At 39.4% G+C, this 18,469-nt stretch overlaps 1 protein-coding gene across 2 annotated transcripts in view; it reads left to right on the top strand.

The window, feature by feature from the left end:
• Positions 1-18,077, top strand: part of pde4a (phosphodiesterase 4A, cAMP-specific) — a 46,154-nt gene extending 28,077 nt beyond the window's left edge. For both annotated transcript variants that reach the window (XM_032587584.1, XM_032587585.1), the window contains exons 2-15: positions 529-714; positions 2,066-2,102; positions 2,277-2,347; positions 3,069-3,118; positions 5,757-5,869; positions 10,474-10,567; positions 10,654-10,817; positions 11,037-11,135; positions 11,913-12,077; positions 12,172-12,271; positions 12,581-12,735; positions 12,840-12,962; positions 13,941-14,123; positions 14,339-18,077. In XM_032587584.1, coding sequence (XP_032443475.1) covers positions 529-714; positions 2,066-2,102; positions 2,277-2,347; positions 3,069-3,118; positions 5,757-5,869; positions 10,474-10,567; positions 10,654-10,817; positions 11,037-11,135; positions 11,913-12,077; positions 12,172-12,271; positions 12,581-12,735; positions 12,840-12,962; positions 13,941-14,123; positions 14,339-14,842 — 2,044 coding nt within the window. In that variant the 3' untranslated portion in view covers positions 14,843-18,077. The remainder of the gene's footprint in view (positions 1-528; positions 715-2,065; positions 2,103-2,276; positions 2,348-3,068; positions 3,119-5,756; positions 5,870-10,473; positions 10,568-10,653; positions 10,818-11,036; positions 11,136-11,912; positions 12,078-12,171; positions 12,272-12,580; positions 12,736-12,839; positions 12,963-13,940; positions 14,124-14,338) is intronic.
• Positions 18,078-18,469: the final 392 nt, after the last annotated feature.

The raw sequence follows: 18,469 nt of genomic DNA, 5'->3' as shown, positions 1-18,469 counted from the left end.
CTTGGGATAAACAAACTGGCATTCCAGTCAGAGGAAGACAGAAGGTCAAAGGTTCCACAGAGAACCTTGAATTTGTGCAAGTATTCTCAATCATTCACTTTATCCTCAGACCTCTGAAACAGATCTCTACCCTCATCAAACTCCCAATCATTCACATCCTCCTAGAAACAGCTCCAGCTACAGAGAAATGGCAGTTATTATTGCTCGGTTTGCTGACTAACGTGATTCCTACTGAAAAATGACTTGTCAGTAATGTGTAATTGTCAGAGCAGCCCTGTGGCAATCTGCCAATTCCACGTTAGTGCAGACTCGCAATGATATCTCAGGTCTCATCTCCTGCCTGTAATATTCCCTCTAAGAAGACGACAAACACTGCCGGCTGCAGTGTTGCTGCATGGGCATTCAGGGTTCCCCAAACACTATTTACTATCGCTGAGAGATAAAAAGTGGTTGCAAAACCACAACTTTTATTATTATTCTTATTTACATCAGATGTAAAACTAACTTTTCCTTCTTTTCTTCCATCAGCTTCGATTCAGAAAATGGCCCATCACCAGGCCGCAGTCCCATGGATTCGCAGGCGAGTCCTGGGTTGGTGCTTCACCCTTCTTTCCCCCAGAGCCAGCGGAGAGAGTCCTTCCTGTACCGCTCGGACTCAGACTACGACACATCTCCCAAAACCATGTCCCGCAACTCCTCCATCAACAGTGAGGGGTAAGGGCAAAACCATTCCTGGGTGTATATGTACACACAAACGGTAGTTTGAAATGATCTCATACAACACAACAACTGTTTTAACTTTCCAAACATTAAATTAACCAGAAAATTATAATTATTTTGCTCTTTTTTTTTTGTCCAAAAACTATCGCAAATTAAGGAGTGTTTCAAGCAGGGCTTACTGCTAAAGAAAAGCTTAAATTCAGTTTCTCTGCAAATTTATGTTATTTTATGTTATATTATGAACTATATAATCATGGGAAAGACTGCTGACTGGACAGTTGTCCCTCCAAAAGGAAACTTACCTACAAATGGTCATTGCTAAAGAAAGATGTGTGGAAGGAAAAAGTGTGGAAATAAAAGATACGATACCAGGATTTTGCAGCAAAGCTCCTTCAAGAAGAAAGATTCACAAGGCAGACTGTGGCTAGAGCCACCACAGAGGACATTTGCCGCAGCTGTCATTTCCCCTGCATTAAGCTATTGGATCAAAGAAACTATAAGAAGCACATCAGCTGTACTAAAACGAAAAGGAACTGGATTGCTATAGAATGGTTCAAATTCCTCCCTTAAAATGAAAGTCGATTTTCATTTTCTTTTGGAAACCAAAATTCTGAATGAGGCGTGAAGAGGCACAGAATCCAAGTGGTTAAAGGTCCAGTGGGAATTTTCCATAATCGATTTACGGAGCCATGCCATGATGTTCATTATGTTTTATCAACATAAAACATAATGAACCATTATGGTCCATTATGTTTTATCAAATCCAACATCAGCACAGTGTACCAGGAAGTTTTAGAGCATCCCATGCATCCATTTGCTGACAAGAAATACTCTCTAATATCATTTTCCAGCAACACACAACCAAAAATACCAATATCTGCCTCAGTAGACATGATATCACTCTTTTCGATTGGCCAGCAATTTGGGTCTGACTTAAACCACACAGAGAACCTGTACTGTTTTGACAAGAAGAAGGCAAGAGACACCTCACCCAAAAATACAGATGAGTGGAAGGACACCATCAGTGCCACTTGGGCTTCCTTAATACTTCAGCAAAGCCACAGGCTGATCACACACTGATGCAGTGATTCACGCAAAAAGAGCTCCGATAAAATATTCATTGCACATACTTCACAGTACATTGATACACTTTTTAACAGGCCCACACTTAATTTTGTGTAATGTTTCAATATATGATATATGTGTTGAATTAAAAGTTAAATAAAAAAAATATGCATACATATATATTCTATAAGCTGTACCTATGCACAAACATTAACACTGAGCCCCACAGCGACCCAAACTCACATTCATCTCATTCTCTACTCCCCTTTTTTTCTGCCAGGCACGCCGAAGACATGATTGTCACCCCTTTTGCTCAGGTATGTTTGCTTGTATTTGTTTATCATGCTTTTACATACCGCTCATTTTCTGCAGTATTGCAAAAGCAGGTGGAAAAACAGAACAGTGAACTTATCCCCTCCTCTCAATTCTGCTCCTTCCCTCCCCTCTTCTCCTTCCTTCTTTTCCTCCTACGCTGTCCATCCATCCCCCAGGTGTTGGCCAGCCTACGAACTGTAAGAAGCAACTTCACCATCCTCGCCAATGTCACAACACCCACTAACAAGTCAGTATCATGCTGTCGAACACCCCTTCCCCACACTTGTGCTCATCACGACTGCCTGCTTATTGTGTAGTTGTGCATATGCAAATATCTCCATTTCCTTGCCCCCGTGTGGAAAACATTCTAACCGTCGTGATTAACTGGTTTATGAGTCTCAGACAATGCTCAGGGAAAATTTAATCGGCATCATTTGGCATTTTTCCAGCCAACTGACTGAGGGCTGAGTGCACGGAGCTTTATGCCTCAGATGTATGTCCCTGACTCTTTGCCCAGACGATGGAGACGGTCAATAATGCTAAAATTATTCTCCCTTGTAATGCAGTAGACAGAAGGAGCTCGAGCTGGCAGGCTTTTAGCACCACGTCAATATGATATATAAAGCAATGCAGCACAGAATCATCAGCGTCTATAATTACACAGTGCTGCACAGTGAGAAGGCCTCTCAAAGAACGAAGTCATGAAAGAATGAAAGTGAGAGTCAGGCTTTGTTTTTGGATGGATTTATTGCACTTTAAAAATACACATAAACGCTATGATGTACCATATCTATTTGCCATAAATATCTTAAGATTAAAGATATCAAAACAAATATATCTATCTACTATTGTCTGAACAAAGCCTTTTGTTGCCTGATACTGTAATGCTGATAGTAGTGTATTTTTGCGCCACAAGGGGGCAGCAGTGTTTTATTCATCCTCTCATATCATTATGTGTTCGTCCACAGGAGGTCACCAGTGACAAGCCAACCCACTGTTCCCCAAGCTACTCTCTCTGGTATGCTGTCAGCTAATTAAAATGTATAGTCCAAGGAGTTTTCTTTTAATAACACACTAAGGCTTCACACTCCAAAAGACAAAAAAAAAAAAAAAGTCATACAAACTCTGTCTGCCATCACTGAGCAGACAGAAACTGAGGGATACTGTTTCATATACTTTTATTTATTTTTTTATCTTTTTGTCTGTGTCAAACTGAATTAATTTAAACTAAAATCCCTATTCTGAGCGTTTTTACATTGTAGCTAAAACAAGGGCTGGAGAAATATAAATAAAAATAAATACATTTTTAAAAACATACAGTGATTTCTTGTAATAAACAACGGCAAAACATTCATTCCGACTTTAATAAACAGTTAAAAGACATGAGTTTAAAAGCCTGACAATACACAGGTAAAGACTGTTTTTCAGTATTTTTGTTGTCATCCATTTGCTTTTCTTCTTTCAAAATGAGTTTTTACAGTGTGTTAGATTGTCTTACATTGAAAGTACATTTTAAAACCATGCAAATGGCTGCCAAAATAATTATATACCGTAAAACTTTCACCTTCAAGTGTTACTTTGTGTAAACGTGCCATTTTATTTTATTTTATTTTTATTTTTTTGTATTACTGATTTATTTAAGCTGCATTTTTCCCCCAAAGGAAAATTCCAAAGCAGCTCATCATAAAAAATGCACACACTACATCCATAGTACTATAAAGCCTAAGGAACATAGAAAATAATTTTTTTAAAGTTTTAAAAAGTTAAAATAGCAAACAAAATTTAGCTTAAAATCACATTACCATGAATTAATTAGTCAATTAGTTAATCTCTCCAAGTAAATGTTTATTATACATGTTTACAAGTGCACATTGCACACTAAGATCTAATGATGTAAAGTTATGTATACACCTAGATTAAGATGAGGAATTAAATAGCCTTATTGCTGTCTGGACAAAGGACCTCCTGAAACATGTAATGTGTCTCAGTGCTCGGAGAGAAGCCGGCTGTTGCGACCTCTCCTCTGATGCTCAAAGAGGTCATGGAGAGGGTGTCTATAATTGTTCTAAATTGCCTTCAATTTGTTCATTATCCCTCTCTGTACCTGAGACCTTGCAGGCTCTGGCCCTTTTAACCAGCGTGTCCTTTCAATTTTAGAGGGGTTTTACATAGTTGTGAGTAATTGTTCACAATTATGGGTAGACAAGAATAAGCTTTCCTTCGGCCTATTCCTTTTTTGGTAAACTGTGGGTTTGTTTATTGTTGTTTTTTGTTTTTTTTTTGGTTTATTATTATTTTTTTTCTTTTCTTTTGTTGTTTCTTGTGTTTAATGTGGACAATTTACCAAAATAAAGTAATTGATTGATTGATTGATTGATTGATTGATTGATTGATTGATTGATTGATTGATTGATTGATTGATTGATTGATTGATTGATTGATTGATTGACCACCTGTCTTGGCAGATTTGGTTGATTTTATTCAAACAGGTCGGCTGGCACAGACATTTAAACATATACATCAACAGGGTTGATTTTGGAGCATTTTCTGAATCTTACTATTAGTCTACTTTATTTCAAAACCAGATTTGATGTGTGTTTGGGATCATTTTCATGTTGGGACATTCAAGGCTGTCCATGTTTCAGTTGCCTCACTCTGGAACCACATTTTTGGTACAATTCACACATTTTCAATATGGCTGGGTGCTTTGGTGCTTGAAAGTAATCTGCTTTATTTATTCCAAATCTATCCCCTTCTTTTGAATATATTTTGGTGTTGTGTTTTTGAGATTGCCTTAGTTTGAACTTAAGATAAAGAATTAGGAGATATCCCTCCTGCTACATTATTCCTCACCCAATGCACCAGTTCACCTGGTGGTGAAGCACCTTTCGCTGCCTTACTTTGACCTTTTTATGTATACTTGTCCTTGTGATCAAATAACTAAATGTGTATGTATATACATTCATATATATGTGATGCAAGCAAATATATATTAAAACATGGATATATATAAATTTGATTCTATGTGTATAATTCTGAGCCTGAATAGACTACAGATAGATAACAAGTTCAAACTTATACATCTAATTCTTCCTTTTAAGTTAATTCAAATTGCATGTTGTATTATCCTTCAATCCTGGAAGAAAACAAAAAAATTAATAACATTTTGGAATTATTATAAAATGTCTACCCATGATGAGTGTCTGCAATTGTTTGAACTGTACATGGGACAACTCATATTACTAAATAACTCAATTTCATCAAAATTCAGCAATGCAATTGTTTGTTTTTTAAAGTCACACATATTAAATCAGAGAACTTTAGTTAATGAAGAGCTTCTCAAATAACATCTTAAATTATGCCATAAGCTTATTAAATTAATAAGCTTAAAGTTTAAGTAAATATTAAATATATTTACAAACATGTTTCACTTTGAGCAATAGGAGATTTGCATGAATTTCTTTAAAATAGATTTGTAAAACCACTCAGTAAATCAGAGGCGGCCTACTAGCTCCTAATTTCCAAATGACTATAAGAATTAAACAACAACAAAAAAAAACAATTTCAGACCATCAGTTTTGCTATTCTTTCCACGCTTTTCTCCATATGTTGGTTTAAATGATTTCTGAGAGAGTCTGTGTGCCTTTCTCTCCCAGAGGAGACTTACCAGCAGATGGCTCGGGAGACCCTGGAGGAGCTGGACTGGTGTCTGGACCAGCTGGAGACCATTCAGACCCACCGCTCAGTCAGTGAGATGGCTTCAAACAAGGTATTGACACACAAACATACCCACCAACAATTGCTTAGTAAGATGTAATAGCTAGTGACATTTTTATATATGGTCCAAATGAGGTGTTACCCATTTGTGTCAAAGGGGGGCACACATAAGCACCACCTTAAGAATATCCTATCTGACATACCTGGGATATGTCTGATAGGTAACAAAGTATACGTAAACTTGGCACATAATTATGAAACACTGCTTAGGAAAAATGTTCTTCACTGTTAAAAGAAATCATGCAAGAATGAAACAACATGTAGATCCAAGAGAACCACAATCCTCCCTGAGTTTATTTGCAGTCCTGCAATGACTTATCAATAAATAATACATGTTATTTATGGTTTGTGATATTACACATTTGTTGTTTAAAAGCAAGACATGCAAATATGTTGCACCAGATGTCAGAGTGTTGCCTTTTCAATTTGTACGCTCACATGAATGTGAGAATTTAGAGCAGCTTCTAAAGGATGCATGCAGTTGTATTTGCAGGGGCACAGGGACATAGAGGGAGCGAGAGAGAGAAATGATGTGACGGTCTGTGGGTGAGGAGGACATGAGAAGGAGGGGGAAGAGTGGTCCTGATGCTGATGTCTCCGCTGTAACCTTGGTTGCTATCTAACGGCAGCAGGGTCTGCCCTTCCCTTTTACTCATTGGCTTCCCGCTCTGACCACAAGACATGTGGTTTAGGCAAGAACCAATGACAGAGAGGTAATTCTCCCTTAACAGTGCTCTATCTTAAAGAGACAGTGTCAGAAACGGTTTTATCCCAGAAATTGTCCTCATCTTCTGTGTCATCATTAATAAATAAAAGGTTTTATTCGCCACCTTCAATCCGGCTTGCAATGAAAGAGCTGAAAAAGAAAAAGAACAGATGGGCGTAACTTATATGATTTGCCCGCGGATGTACAATGTACAATGCCTCTGGGGACACAGTCTTTGTGAAAACATTTTAGTGATTCTGCAGAAAGGAGCAGCACAAATCCTTAACGCCATGCCAACATGAAGGTGCATACATGAACGTTGGCTCTCTGTCTCTCACTCTTACTAACACCCTCGCTCACACACATATTTGACAGACGTACATGCTGTCGTGTCGCACATGCGCACTCACCCTCCAACAGGGAGGCAGCTGCAGAAACACACACACACGCATACACGCATGCACGCGCCTGCAGCCACTGCCTGATTAGCTTGCGAGTGCTGTCTACAGCATCCAGGGAAATGGCGAAAGAGGCAGAGAGCACAGGAGGACGAATGGCAAGCTAAAGCAGCAGGATTAGACCTCTGGCATTTTGGGGCAGCTGAGGCATGGACTGACTTGGAGCATTGGACTGGGTTGCGCTGCTATCGGGAGGCGAGCTGATTGCCCGTGCACAAGCAGTGTGCAGTTGAGGTTTGGAGAGAGGCGACTCAGACGGGCTGTTGCACCGGTAGTACTGGGCTGGGCCTTTGGATCTGTACCGTTTGGGAGGGGCAGGCGACGCAAGGAAAAGGAGACTGTTTTTCCAGACCACTGTTTTGGTGGGATTCTTCCACGGGATCGTATGCTTAGAGGCCTGCCTGCTCGCGTCCCTCTCTGTTTCTTCCAGTCTGTCTCTGTCTCTGTCTCATTCACTGTGTTCTTGTTTTCCTCTTGCCATCATCTGCATCCCTCTCCTTCCCGATGCTTCAGTTGCCATCCAAGTTCCCTTCACCTCCGTTATTCGAGACCACAAACATCACTCTCCCTGTTTTCCTTGTCTCTGCCATCTAACTCTTTTCATTACTGTTTGTCGAGAGGATCAGCTCTTGTGGTGTTGCTTTTTGTTTACATCCTTCTCAAATAAACACATCTTCTCCATCAACTCCTCTCTGTGTCCTTCAGAAGGTCTCGCATTCCCCTCTCTTTCGCTCCGTCCTTACTCATTCAGCACTCATCTACCTTTTATCCTGCGGTGACTATAGATTTGGGTCAGCCTGCTCAGAAAATGGGATAAGATGTAGTCTCCACTGCAGTCAGATCCAGGGGGGGCTCCTGGTCTGCCCATCTGGGGGATCCTCATCTCTGGAGCACACTGAGCCTGGAGCCTGACTCAGGACTGACTGGGTACCCTGCTTTGGAGAACTGGATGTAGACAAGGAAAATCTGCACAGGCTGCCCCTACCCTCCACCCCTTCCCCATTCCCCATCTTGGGGTAGACGCCACTCTGGAGTGTCCCGGTTTGACTGGCTGTGGCCTCTCCCCACGGACCCTGACAACGCCCTCATGCCACTGGGGCACCCGCAGTGCCCCTGGCCCAATTCACTACCACACCTCATACCTGTGCCATAGGCCCAAACCCCCTGGTTCTCTCAACATGGGTGTGGTAGAGGCCATCGACCCGGCACCATCTCAGTGCCCCTCACCTGTACCAGGGGGCTACAGGCTGCCTCGTTCCTCCAGCTACAGTCCTCTGCAGGGGAGGTCAGGGGCAGAGCTGGATCTTGGTGCAGCTGATGGAGGTGTGAGGGAGGGAAGTGGGACAACGGCTGAACGCAGGACGCCATTGGTGGACCTGTTCTGCGAGACCTGCTCTAGGCCCTGGCTCATCGGTTGGTGGGACCAGGTAGGGTAATGCTAAACGAGCCAGAGTGTAAACAAAGTCTGGGAGTTTCAGTGTTGGGTGGAGGCTGTGGGCACTTTATGCTCTACTGTTATGTACTTAACTAACTTTATTCTAGCATGTTTGCTTGACTCAACAGTGCAACTTGCAGTTTTATGTAACAAGAAAGTAAAACAACAAACATGGGTTTCTTAACATGCCATTCATTTGGGGAACTTTTAAAGGCCTGGTAGTGACACTGTAAAAACCTTATATATTTGTATGTTCTTGTACATAATACATACTTGAATTCACAGAGGATGAGATGGAAGATCTTTTTCATTGTTTCTGCACAACTGGTGTAAAAACATAATCCAGTTTGTCTTTGTACCTCTACACCACATGTAAGGCTCTGTCTACTAAGAGAAGAAATAATTTAAAAATTAAGCTTGTACATTATGATATATAATTATTTCAGCTTTATCACAAATTTGCAAATTCTATTCGACATATCTTGCATCCATCTCACTCCTTCCTGGTTGTGTGAGGTTGCTGTCAACACAAATGTGAAAGAGCTTTTTTCTCAAAAACGATCACATTTCTTATCTGAAGTTTTTTTTCAAACAAATGTAACAAATTATTCACTTTGATCATGTCAGATTTTGATCTGGTGTAGTATCCTGTCCTAGTGCTACTCACAGAGTCTCTTTGGCCTTTACTGTGTCAGTGAATTAGCTTAAAAGGATTCCCTTTTACTACTTTGTGTTTTATTTGAACTACGGTTAACCGGTCTCAGTTCAGAGTCCCATTGTGCACATGTTGTGACTGTAAGAGAGGGTAACCCTTCACATATGCAGGTGCGCATGTGTGTGTGGCCACAGTTATATCTGAACACTATTTGCATGTTTGCCTCATTAGTCAGTGTCAGAGGAAGTGTTATTTGTCCTGGCACTTGGACTGGCACTGTAGAAGTGTCGACTGGCAGTGGTGACTCAGCATTACAGCATTAGGGAACGAAAGAACAGGGAGACTGAAAGGGTAGGTGGTGGGTGGGGAGGCTTGGCCTGAGCCTGTTGCCTAAGTGTGCCACTGGGCTACAGCTTTCCAGGCAACTGAGGCTTTCTGTTATGCAAGCTATTTGCTTGTGATGAGCTGCAGACTGTATAGAACATGTGAGAAAGTGTGAAGAAAAAAGAAAGCTTGGAAACATGAAACATGTTTTCAAAATGCCAACAAGGCAAAGATGAACTTGAGACAGAGGAAACATTTAAAGGTTGGAGAGCAAGAACAGAGCTTTAGTTTTCTTAGAAGGTAGGTAGGAATGCAAATAGACAGCAGGGAGATCTGGATAGAAGGAGACGAAGAGGAGAGAACGTTGACCTTGGTAAAGGTCAGAGACACCTGCAGACTCCCTCGGATTGTCACCCAAACAGCCACCGCTCTCACATCAAGCTGAAGGACTGACTGTGAGGAGGCAGTTGCTAAGGCAACTGCTCTGGTTGCCATGGAGATTGTTATGTGTGAAAGATCAGTCAGTAGGACGCAGACTGGGGTCTGTCCGAATCACATCATGCCCTCTCAAGACTCGTTTGATCTGGGACCATTACACCTCTTGTTGGGCGAAGTGTTTGTGTCCAGAAATAAAGCATTACATAAAATTGGGAAGAACATTCAAGAAGAGCATTTGCTTCTCTGTGTGTGCTCACATTTGTGTCTGGGACCTGCAGACTGTGTCTGACACTGCAGATGCACAGAGAACAATATGTATAAAAATGTCTCATAACTGCAACACATCACTCAAGCTGGTGTGTTGAACAGCCTGTTCTCAACTGAGAGAAAGGAGGACGGATGATTCATAATGGATTTTCTCGCCTCATAATACATTAGTGTGATAATTTTATTTGTATTGGTGCATTTTTCGGGCGTATTTCTGCAGATTCAATCTTGAACACAGTGTTAAAGTGTCCAGCAATCTTCATCACCAGAAACTCGTGCTTATACTAAATCTATAAACTCATTCTCCCCTCAGTTCAAGAGGATGTTGAACAGGGAGCTGTCCCATTTGTCAGAGATGAGTCGCTCAGGGAACCAAGTGTCAGAATACATCTCCACCACCTTTTTAGGTACAACAAACACAACATCTGCTTGTTATTAAATTTAACAAAGCTTGGGTTGTCCGGTAAAACTTTGTCTTGTGATTTATTTTCAGATAAACAAAATGAAGTGGAAATCCCATCTCCCACTCTGAGGGAAAGAGAAAAGCCCATGTGTCACATCAGCGGTGTGAAGAAGCTCACGCACAGTTCCAGCCTTTCCAACTCCACCTTGCCTCGGTTTGGCGTGAAGACAGAGCACGAGGAAGCTTTAGCCAGGGTAAAAGAACTGACGCGCAACACAAGAAATCAGGCCTGCTGGAGATAGCACAAAAGCAGAAATCAGTTTCTAAGCAAACAAATCTCTCATCATATTTACCAAAAATACCATGCTATCCAGCAGTTACCATTTATTCCATTAAACACATAGTATTTTTGCTATTTATTAACACAGAATTGATGTCTGTATGATTGTTAAAGCTGTCTGTTGCACCCTCAGGAACTGGACGACTTGAACAAGTGGGGCCTTAATATCTTTCGTGTGGCAGAGTTCTCCAATAATCGACCCCTAAGCTGCATCATGTTTGCCATCTTCCAGGTGAGAAGAAAATGACAAACAAACCTAAACAATGAATTAGTCACCAAAATTAATATATATTTTTTTATTAAACTGAGCGTACTTTTGTTTGTTTTGTGGCTTTATTTTACTTACACTTACTGTTGGCTTAGCTGCCAAGTGACTGTAGGCGACATAAATAAATAAACTGTTATATGAGAAACTCTTTTTTTTTCTGACTTGGGAACCAACACTGCCTTGATAAAGTATTCATGTCATTTGAACATTTCCAGATTTCACATTGCACTTCATTGTCTTTATATGTGATTAACTAGAATAGAATAGAATAGAATAGAATAGAATAGAATAGAATATTCCTTATTGAATTTCAGTATCAGCAGCAGAATATTAGCAAATGTTAGCACACTAATGCACCATGACAATACAGTGCAAAGTCACAAAATCTTACCAAGTATTTTTTGTCTAGTTTCTAGTGCAGCTATTTTAATACAGTTAAAATAAATCTTAACTAACTTTCAAATAACTTAAATTGATATTAATGAAAAAGTAATTGCACTATTGGCAGACCTTTTCACCTATAACATGGGAAAAATGTCTTGTTGAGTTAAAAAATCACCTAGTGGACCTAAATACCAAGAGAAGTCATGCTTGCAGTTTGCCACAAGCCGTATTGGAGACCCAGTAAACATATGGAGGGAGCTTATCTGGACAGATGAGACTAAAACTTAACTTTGTTATCTTTTCCCATTTTGGGATTTATACTGTAAATATGCCCCTCATTGTCTCCCTCTGCTGTAGGAAAGAGATCTGTTAAAAACTTTTAGGATCCCTGTGGATACTTTTGTCACTTACGTGATGACCCTGGAGGACCACTATCACGCCAATGTCGCCTACCACAACAGCCTTCATGCTGCTGATGTCACCCAGTCCACCCATGTACTGCTATCCACACCAGCTCTAGATGTGAGGATCACAGTTAGAACATCAACCCTACCAAACATAAACATACCACTTGACTGACGTGACCGTTGTTCCTCTTGTTATTTCTCCCTGACAGGCCGTATTCACAGACCTGGAGATATTAGCAGCTTTATTTGCTGCCGCCATTCATGATGTAGACCATCCAGGAGTGTCCAACCAATTCCTCATAAACACAAGTGAGTCAGAATGAGAGCAAGTATGCGAAATATAGATCAAGTATGTAAAATAAAAATTATATTTAACATTCATAATTTATTTTACATGCGATGTTATTACTATTAAACCATAAACAACAGCAACCAAAGCCCTGCACTTACTGTGGCTTTGTTGTTATTTCACTTATTGGAAGCTGTGTTATTAATATTAACAATACCTTAATTCTTAGGATTCTAGAATAAATAATAGTATTTATATCATTTTTGAAACAGGGGTGTCTTTTATTGTTGAACCAACACGTTCATTCACTATATTTGTTGCATCCTCAGACTCAGAACTAGCCCTGATGTATAACGATGAGTCTGTTTTGGAGAACCACCACCTGGCTGTGGGGTTTAAGCTGCTCCATGAGGAGAACTGTGACATCTTCCAGAACCTCACCAAAAGGCAAAGACAGAGCCTGAGGAAACTTGTGATTGATATGGTAGGTATCTGATAAACTATCACAAAGAAAACTTTTCTCACTTGTCATATTATTCTTTAGGATTTTTTCCACACACTTCCATAATATATACTGTTTGTTACCAGGTTTTGGCTACAGACATGTCCAAACACATGAGTTTGCTGGCAGACCTCAAGACGATGGTGGAAACCAAGAAAGTGACGAGTTCTGGAGTTCTGATGCTCGACCACTACACCGACAGAATACAGGTACTTTTTTATGCTAATGTGTGTTTTATGCATCTGGCTTTCAGTATTGCTGTAAAGGATCAAGTGCATTGGTTCATCTTGCCATTGTCAGAGAAAATAATCTTTTGAAAATTGTGTGGAAGTGAGCAGCTGCCACACAAAATAATTGTAATCATAAAATATAAAATCACACAGAAGTCATTTTTTAACAACGGATCTTTCTTATTGATTAAGTATTATTATTTTTGGTCAAGTGTAATCAAAAATAAGAACCAAAACTAATATTGTGAGTTGTGTGGAATGAAAGACTAATTTCCCAATTTTTCTAAAAGTACAAAAGATGATTGGAATATGTCAACTGTCTTTTTAAAAATTTTGCCCTGTTATTCCAAATCATTTAAATTGCAGAAAGGATTCAAAATTTGAAAACATTTTCTGTTGTTACACCTGTGTATCTCTTGGGTCTTTCTGCAAGATAGTTAGCTTAACTGGGATCTCTAAGTTGCTCTTAAGAATGAGTATGTGGGTGGTTGTCACGTGTGTCTTGGTACTGTACTGTGTCCTGGTAACCTGATCAGGGTGAACAACCCACCCTAAGGACAGGAGGGGACGGTTGGGTGTCTGGGTGAAGCTAATTGATCAATGGAGGAACTGTTTTTTTGTTATTTTTTATTAAAAAATAAAAAATAACCAGATATGTTTTCAAAGATCTAATTGTGATGACTTGTGAGATTAATGGTGGGAAAAAGCTAAATATTTGAAAAATGTTTTTCATCGTTACTTAAGAAGCATTTTGATCCCATTAACCTTTGAGTAAAATCCGTTGAATGCTTCAAAATTACACTTGTTTAAATGGAAATAGAAACTTTGTTCTCTAACTGAAATCATCATTTGCAAACTGTATTTTGTATTTACTCCAGTCGTAACAGAAGCAAATCTGCAAATGCTTTTATCCAGTACTGTATAAGAGTGAGTGATGTGTGTGTGACTTTCACACAGGTACTGAGGAACATGGTGCACTGTGCAGACCTGAGCAATCCCACAAAGCCTCTGCATGTGTATCGGCAATGGACTGAGAGAATCATGGAGGAGTTCTTCAGGCAGGGAGACAAGGAAAGGGAGCGAGGCATGGAGATCAGTCCCATGTGCGACAAACACACCGCATCTGTGGAAAAAAGTCAGGTAAATAACTAACAGTAGAACACAGTTGTATGGATGGCGAACAGCTGGATTGCTGTTAATGCTGCAGGTGGGATGATAACCACAGAGCAGAGGCTGATCTATTAGCTCTGATCGCAGCAGTCGCCCGCCTACATTTTTAATGCCGGGAGTAAGGTTGCGCTTGCTTGAGTCGAGTCAGTGTTATACTGTTTTTTTTTCTTTTCTTCTGGATGTAGGTGGGCTTCATTGACTACATTGTTCATCCACTATGGGAGACGTGGGGAGACCTTGTGCATCCCGACGCCCAGGAGATCTTGGACACCCTAGAGGACAACAGGGACTGGTACCAGAGCACTATCCCGCAAAGCCCATCGCCACCTCCTGTGTGTCAGGAAAAGGAGCTAAACAAATGCATTGACAAATTTCAGTTTGAGCTCACCCTGGAAGAGAGCTCTCAGAATGAGCAGGGACACGAGGACGACAAAACCACACCAAACCATGTGGCAGAAGACTGCAGTGACATAGACAAGGATGATGACAATGAGGACAAGGAAGATCTGATGTCAGAGGAGAAGAATGAGGACATAATAGAGGAAGAGGATGAAGTGGCAATGGAGGAAGAGGAAGGAGAGGAAGAGCTGAAACCTCGGTTAGGTGAGGAGCCACAAAAGGAAAGACTTTATGACACAAGTCCTGTAGAAGAAGAGGAAGATTCTTCTTCTCAAGCTGAAGATACATGAGGTCTGCTCCTGTATCTCCCTCCTATCTTGCACACATTATGTTGTTGATTCTTTAAATGGCCAAACAAAGAACAAATATGACTGCAATGACAATACAGACCTTTAAGTATATTTTTCAAAAAGGGAATACATTCAAAATCGCTCAAAGAGAAGCTAATTACACAGCAACTGTAGATTTGGAGTGATAACAAGTTCTAGGACTAATTTCACTAGGAACTTAAGACTAATGGGAATCTAGAAGGCCATTATTGATGGGCAATGGAAGACAGTGTAGCACTCTGGTGACTAGAATGCGCATAAATAAACACACATGAAATCACACAAAAATATCCACAAAAAACACAATTGAAAGTAAGTCGTGTAGAGTACAACAATGCAATGTGCATACATGCATGCAGCAAGCCATGCAGTATCATTGCATTTCATACGTACACCTATTGATTTTTAAAAAGACACATAGACTTACACAGGCACCTACATACACTTGACTGTATGTTTGTATGTGTGCATTTACACAAGGGACATTGATCAGTGATGAATCTCTTTGGAAAAAGCCATTCCTTATTGGTTTATTAAGTCGTGTCAAGTCAGTATTAGTAATTCATGTCTTTTAGAATCTCAATAGAAACTACTCTCTTCAGAGAAGCTTCAGTGACTTTTTTTTCCATTTCTGTCGGAAATAAAGCTTAAAAAAAAATACGTCCGCAGAGTTGGAGAAAGAAAAGAGCGTAACGTGGAAGCGAAGAAAAGGAAGATGCTGCGTTGAAGGGGCCCGAGAAGCCCCGTATCCTTTTTCCCTTTACAAGGAGAGTGCTACTGGTGTAAGATGGCTCTGTGCCTTTGTGAAACATCAGCTTCCTGACTGAGGCTGTGGTGAAGCAATGCATTGTGGAACAGGAGAGTCTGATTTTTGGAATCATTTTTGATTGTCTCTTGTTCAAGATCTCTCTTTACTGTTCATGGTATTGTGGTGTGTAACTCACACGTACAAGTTTCTGTGGTGACTTGTTTTCAGCTGTAAGTCTTCCTTTAGTTGCTCTTCTGGTGTTATGACAACTCAGAACTTTAGATGCAGCGCAATCACTAACACCACCACTACCACCACTGGACTCTTTCCAGCTTATATATTTATTTCCTATTAGACTGATTTTATTATTATTATTTTCTAAACTTTCAGAGAATAAGCCATGTGATGCTTTGAAGCATATACGTTTTTGCCTATTTTATATTTGAAATTTTGCTGAATATGTTATAAAGGGAGAGAAAGTTTCATCAGCAGAACAGAAGTTCATTTGCTGTCTTCATTCTTTTGTATTTTTAGTCTCCTCATACATAGCGATTCTCACCAAAGTTAAGGAAGACAAGCTTCAGTGGACGAGTTGAATTGAAGGAAATCAGGGAGGCAGAATGTCAGGGAAAAGGTCTGGCAGTCCCGAATCATCCTTTCTATGTTTGATGGTTTTTGCCTTAATGTCAGATGCAGGATACATACCTATAAGTATGTAGATTTAAAGACATAATTCAGATATCCTAGTATATTTATATGACATCTGTATACTTATTTCTGTGCTGGTGTGAAACAATGTATTTTGCATTTTGGAGGGGAAGTGGGAATCACTGCTGCCAGTTATTTTTGTCATGGCTGTGCTCGGATCAACTAAAAGAATGTGCTGTTTTTTAAAAAAACAAACAAAAAAATAAGATTGCATCCTATAGCTTCCTGGAGACATTAGAGATGAGATTACGAAATTATGAGTGAGTCAGTAACAGTAAAATACCGCAAGATGTTAAAAGATGTCGTCGCTCATGTTGTCGTCCGCTCATTGGCATCTTCGCATCAAGTGTCCAGGATCTGATCAGAACAGCCAAACTGTGCCAGGTTGTTTGAGCATTTGCTTTCTCACAGGGTAAATCGAACATTAAGTTAAAGGTAAGGGCGAGTTTCTGCAGGTCAGTAACTGAGCTCATGTGAAGTTGCCACAGATTGGTGCAACAGAAGCCTGTGTATTTGGTTGAGCTGTGAGGCTACCATGCAGGCTTTTCATGTGGTGAAAATGGGAATTCAGGATTACTATCACAGTTACTTAAATATAAAAAATATATATATCCCATATGCACTGGCCTTTTACTTTAAACATATTCCTTTGTTTTTGTGGCTTCTTGTTCTGTCATAAGCTATAAAAACAGTAATATTTAATTGCCATACAAACACGATACTGTAGCAATTGTTTCTTATTAAGGAAATTATTCAATTGATTGATTGCTGCCATTCTTTTTAAATGATGAAAAGAAAACATGGGAAAGTGTTTTCTTTTAACAGCTTGTGTACAGTTTATTTTTATATCATTCAGGTGGATGGTCTGGAAAATGAATCACATGCTGATGATATATAGCTATAATCATTACCACTCTTGTATATAATGTAATAATGTATTGTAAAATAAAATTTTATCCGAATTATAATGATTGACAAATAACCACTGAGACACCACAAGTCACCTCGTCACCTTGTCATTCTCAAATACTATATTTCCTCACATGTGGGTAACATTTTGTCATAACTTTTAATAGTGCACACTTATTGTTAAAATCAAATAAATTTGTGCCAGCACTTTATTTCATCAGGTTTCAAGGTAAAACAAGTCGGGTTCAGGTAGTATGCAGTCTGTGTATCCATCTGGGCAAAAATCCCAAACCCACAATATCCAGCGGTTGAGATGCACTGTAAAATAAATTAGACGTCCCCTTAAAAGAGTCTATGAGATTATTATTATTATTATTATTATTATTGTTATTATTATTATTGTGTTTTTTTTACTGAAAGTCACAACATGTGTCCTTATTTGACTTGGTCATTTCGAGCACTTACACTCCCTTTGTTTCTTAGTAACTTTAAGCACTATCTAGCCTGATAGCCTAAATGTCCGTCCCATGGTGGCCTATTTATCTGGTTCCCATTGGTGTTCCTGTCAGGTAATGTTATCACAGACTGACTCCCTTTGAGAGAAATTCTCTGGGCTTTAATTCACGTGTTTGTCATTAGTAACAGAGCTTGTTTAAAGGGAGATAGGGAAAAAAAACATGAAATGATTGTAATATTTGTAAATGAACTTGCTGTAATGTGTAAAATGTGTCCAAGTTATTTTTTATTATATTATTTTTATGAAAGTTTTTTCCTCCTGACAGAACCAAGGTGTCATTTTTGTGAATAAATGCATTTAATAAGCGACATCTATATATATAAAATAGTACAATAGTATATCAGTATATTTTTCTTTTAATTTTACTGTTCGGTACTGTAAAGTGTGTTAAAATACAAATAAAGCAAGATTTTTATATTGAAACAAATATAGTACCCACATTCTCCTTTGAAGTTAATTAATGTAATCTTTAACTCCTTTACATAGTTACGCATGATGGGCCTGTTACCGGTATCAAGAAGTACCAGTAACAGGTCGATGTCAAGGTGTTAGAAAGTTGGTTTCGAAACTGCTTTAATATTATAAAAAATAACATAACAGAGTTCTGTTGAACCAAATACAAAACTACCGTACTTATTTCTAGGAGCTATTTTTTGTAGGCCTTAAAAATATGAATATGATCACAACATTGTGTTGCATTTCACAA

The sequence above is a fragment of the Xiphophorus hellerii genome, chromosome 16, assembly GCF_003331165.1.
Source record: "Xiphophorus hellerii strain 12219 chromosome 16, Xiphophorus_hellerii-4.1, whole genome shotgun sequence".
NCBI classification, from domain to species: Eukaryota; Metazoa; Chordata; class Actinopteri; order Cyprinodontiformes; family Poeciliidae; genus Xiphophorus; species Xiphophorus hellerii.
The sequence above is the reverse complement of the archived record's forward strand: the minus strand, read 5'-3'. Positions and strand labels throughout refer to the sequence as shown.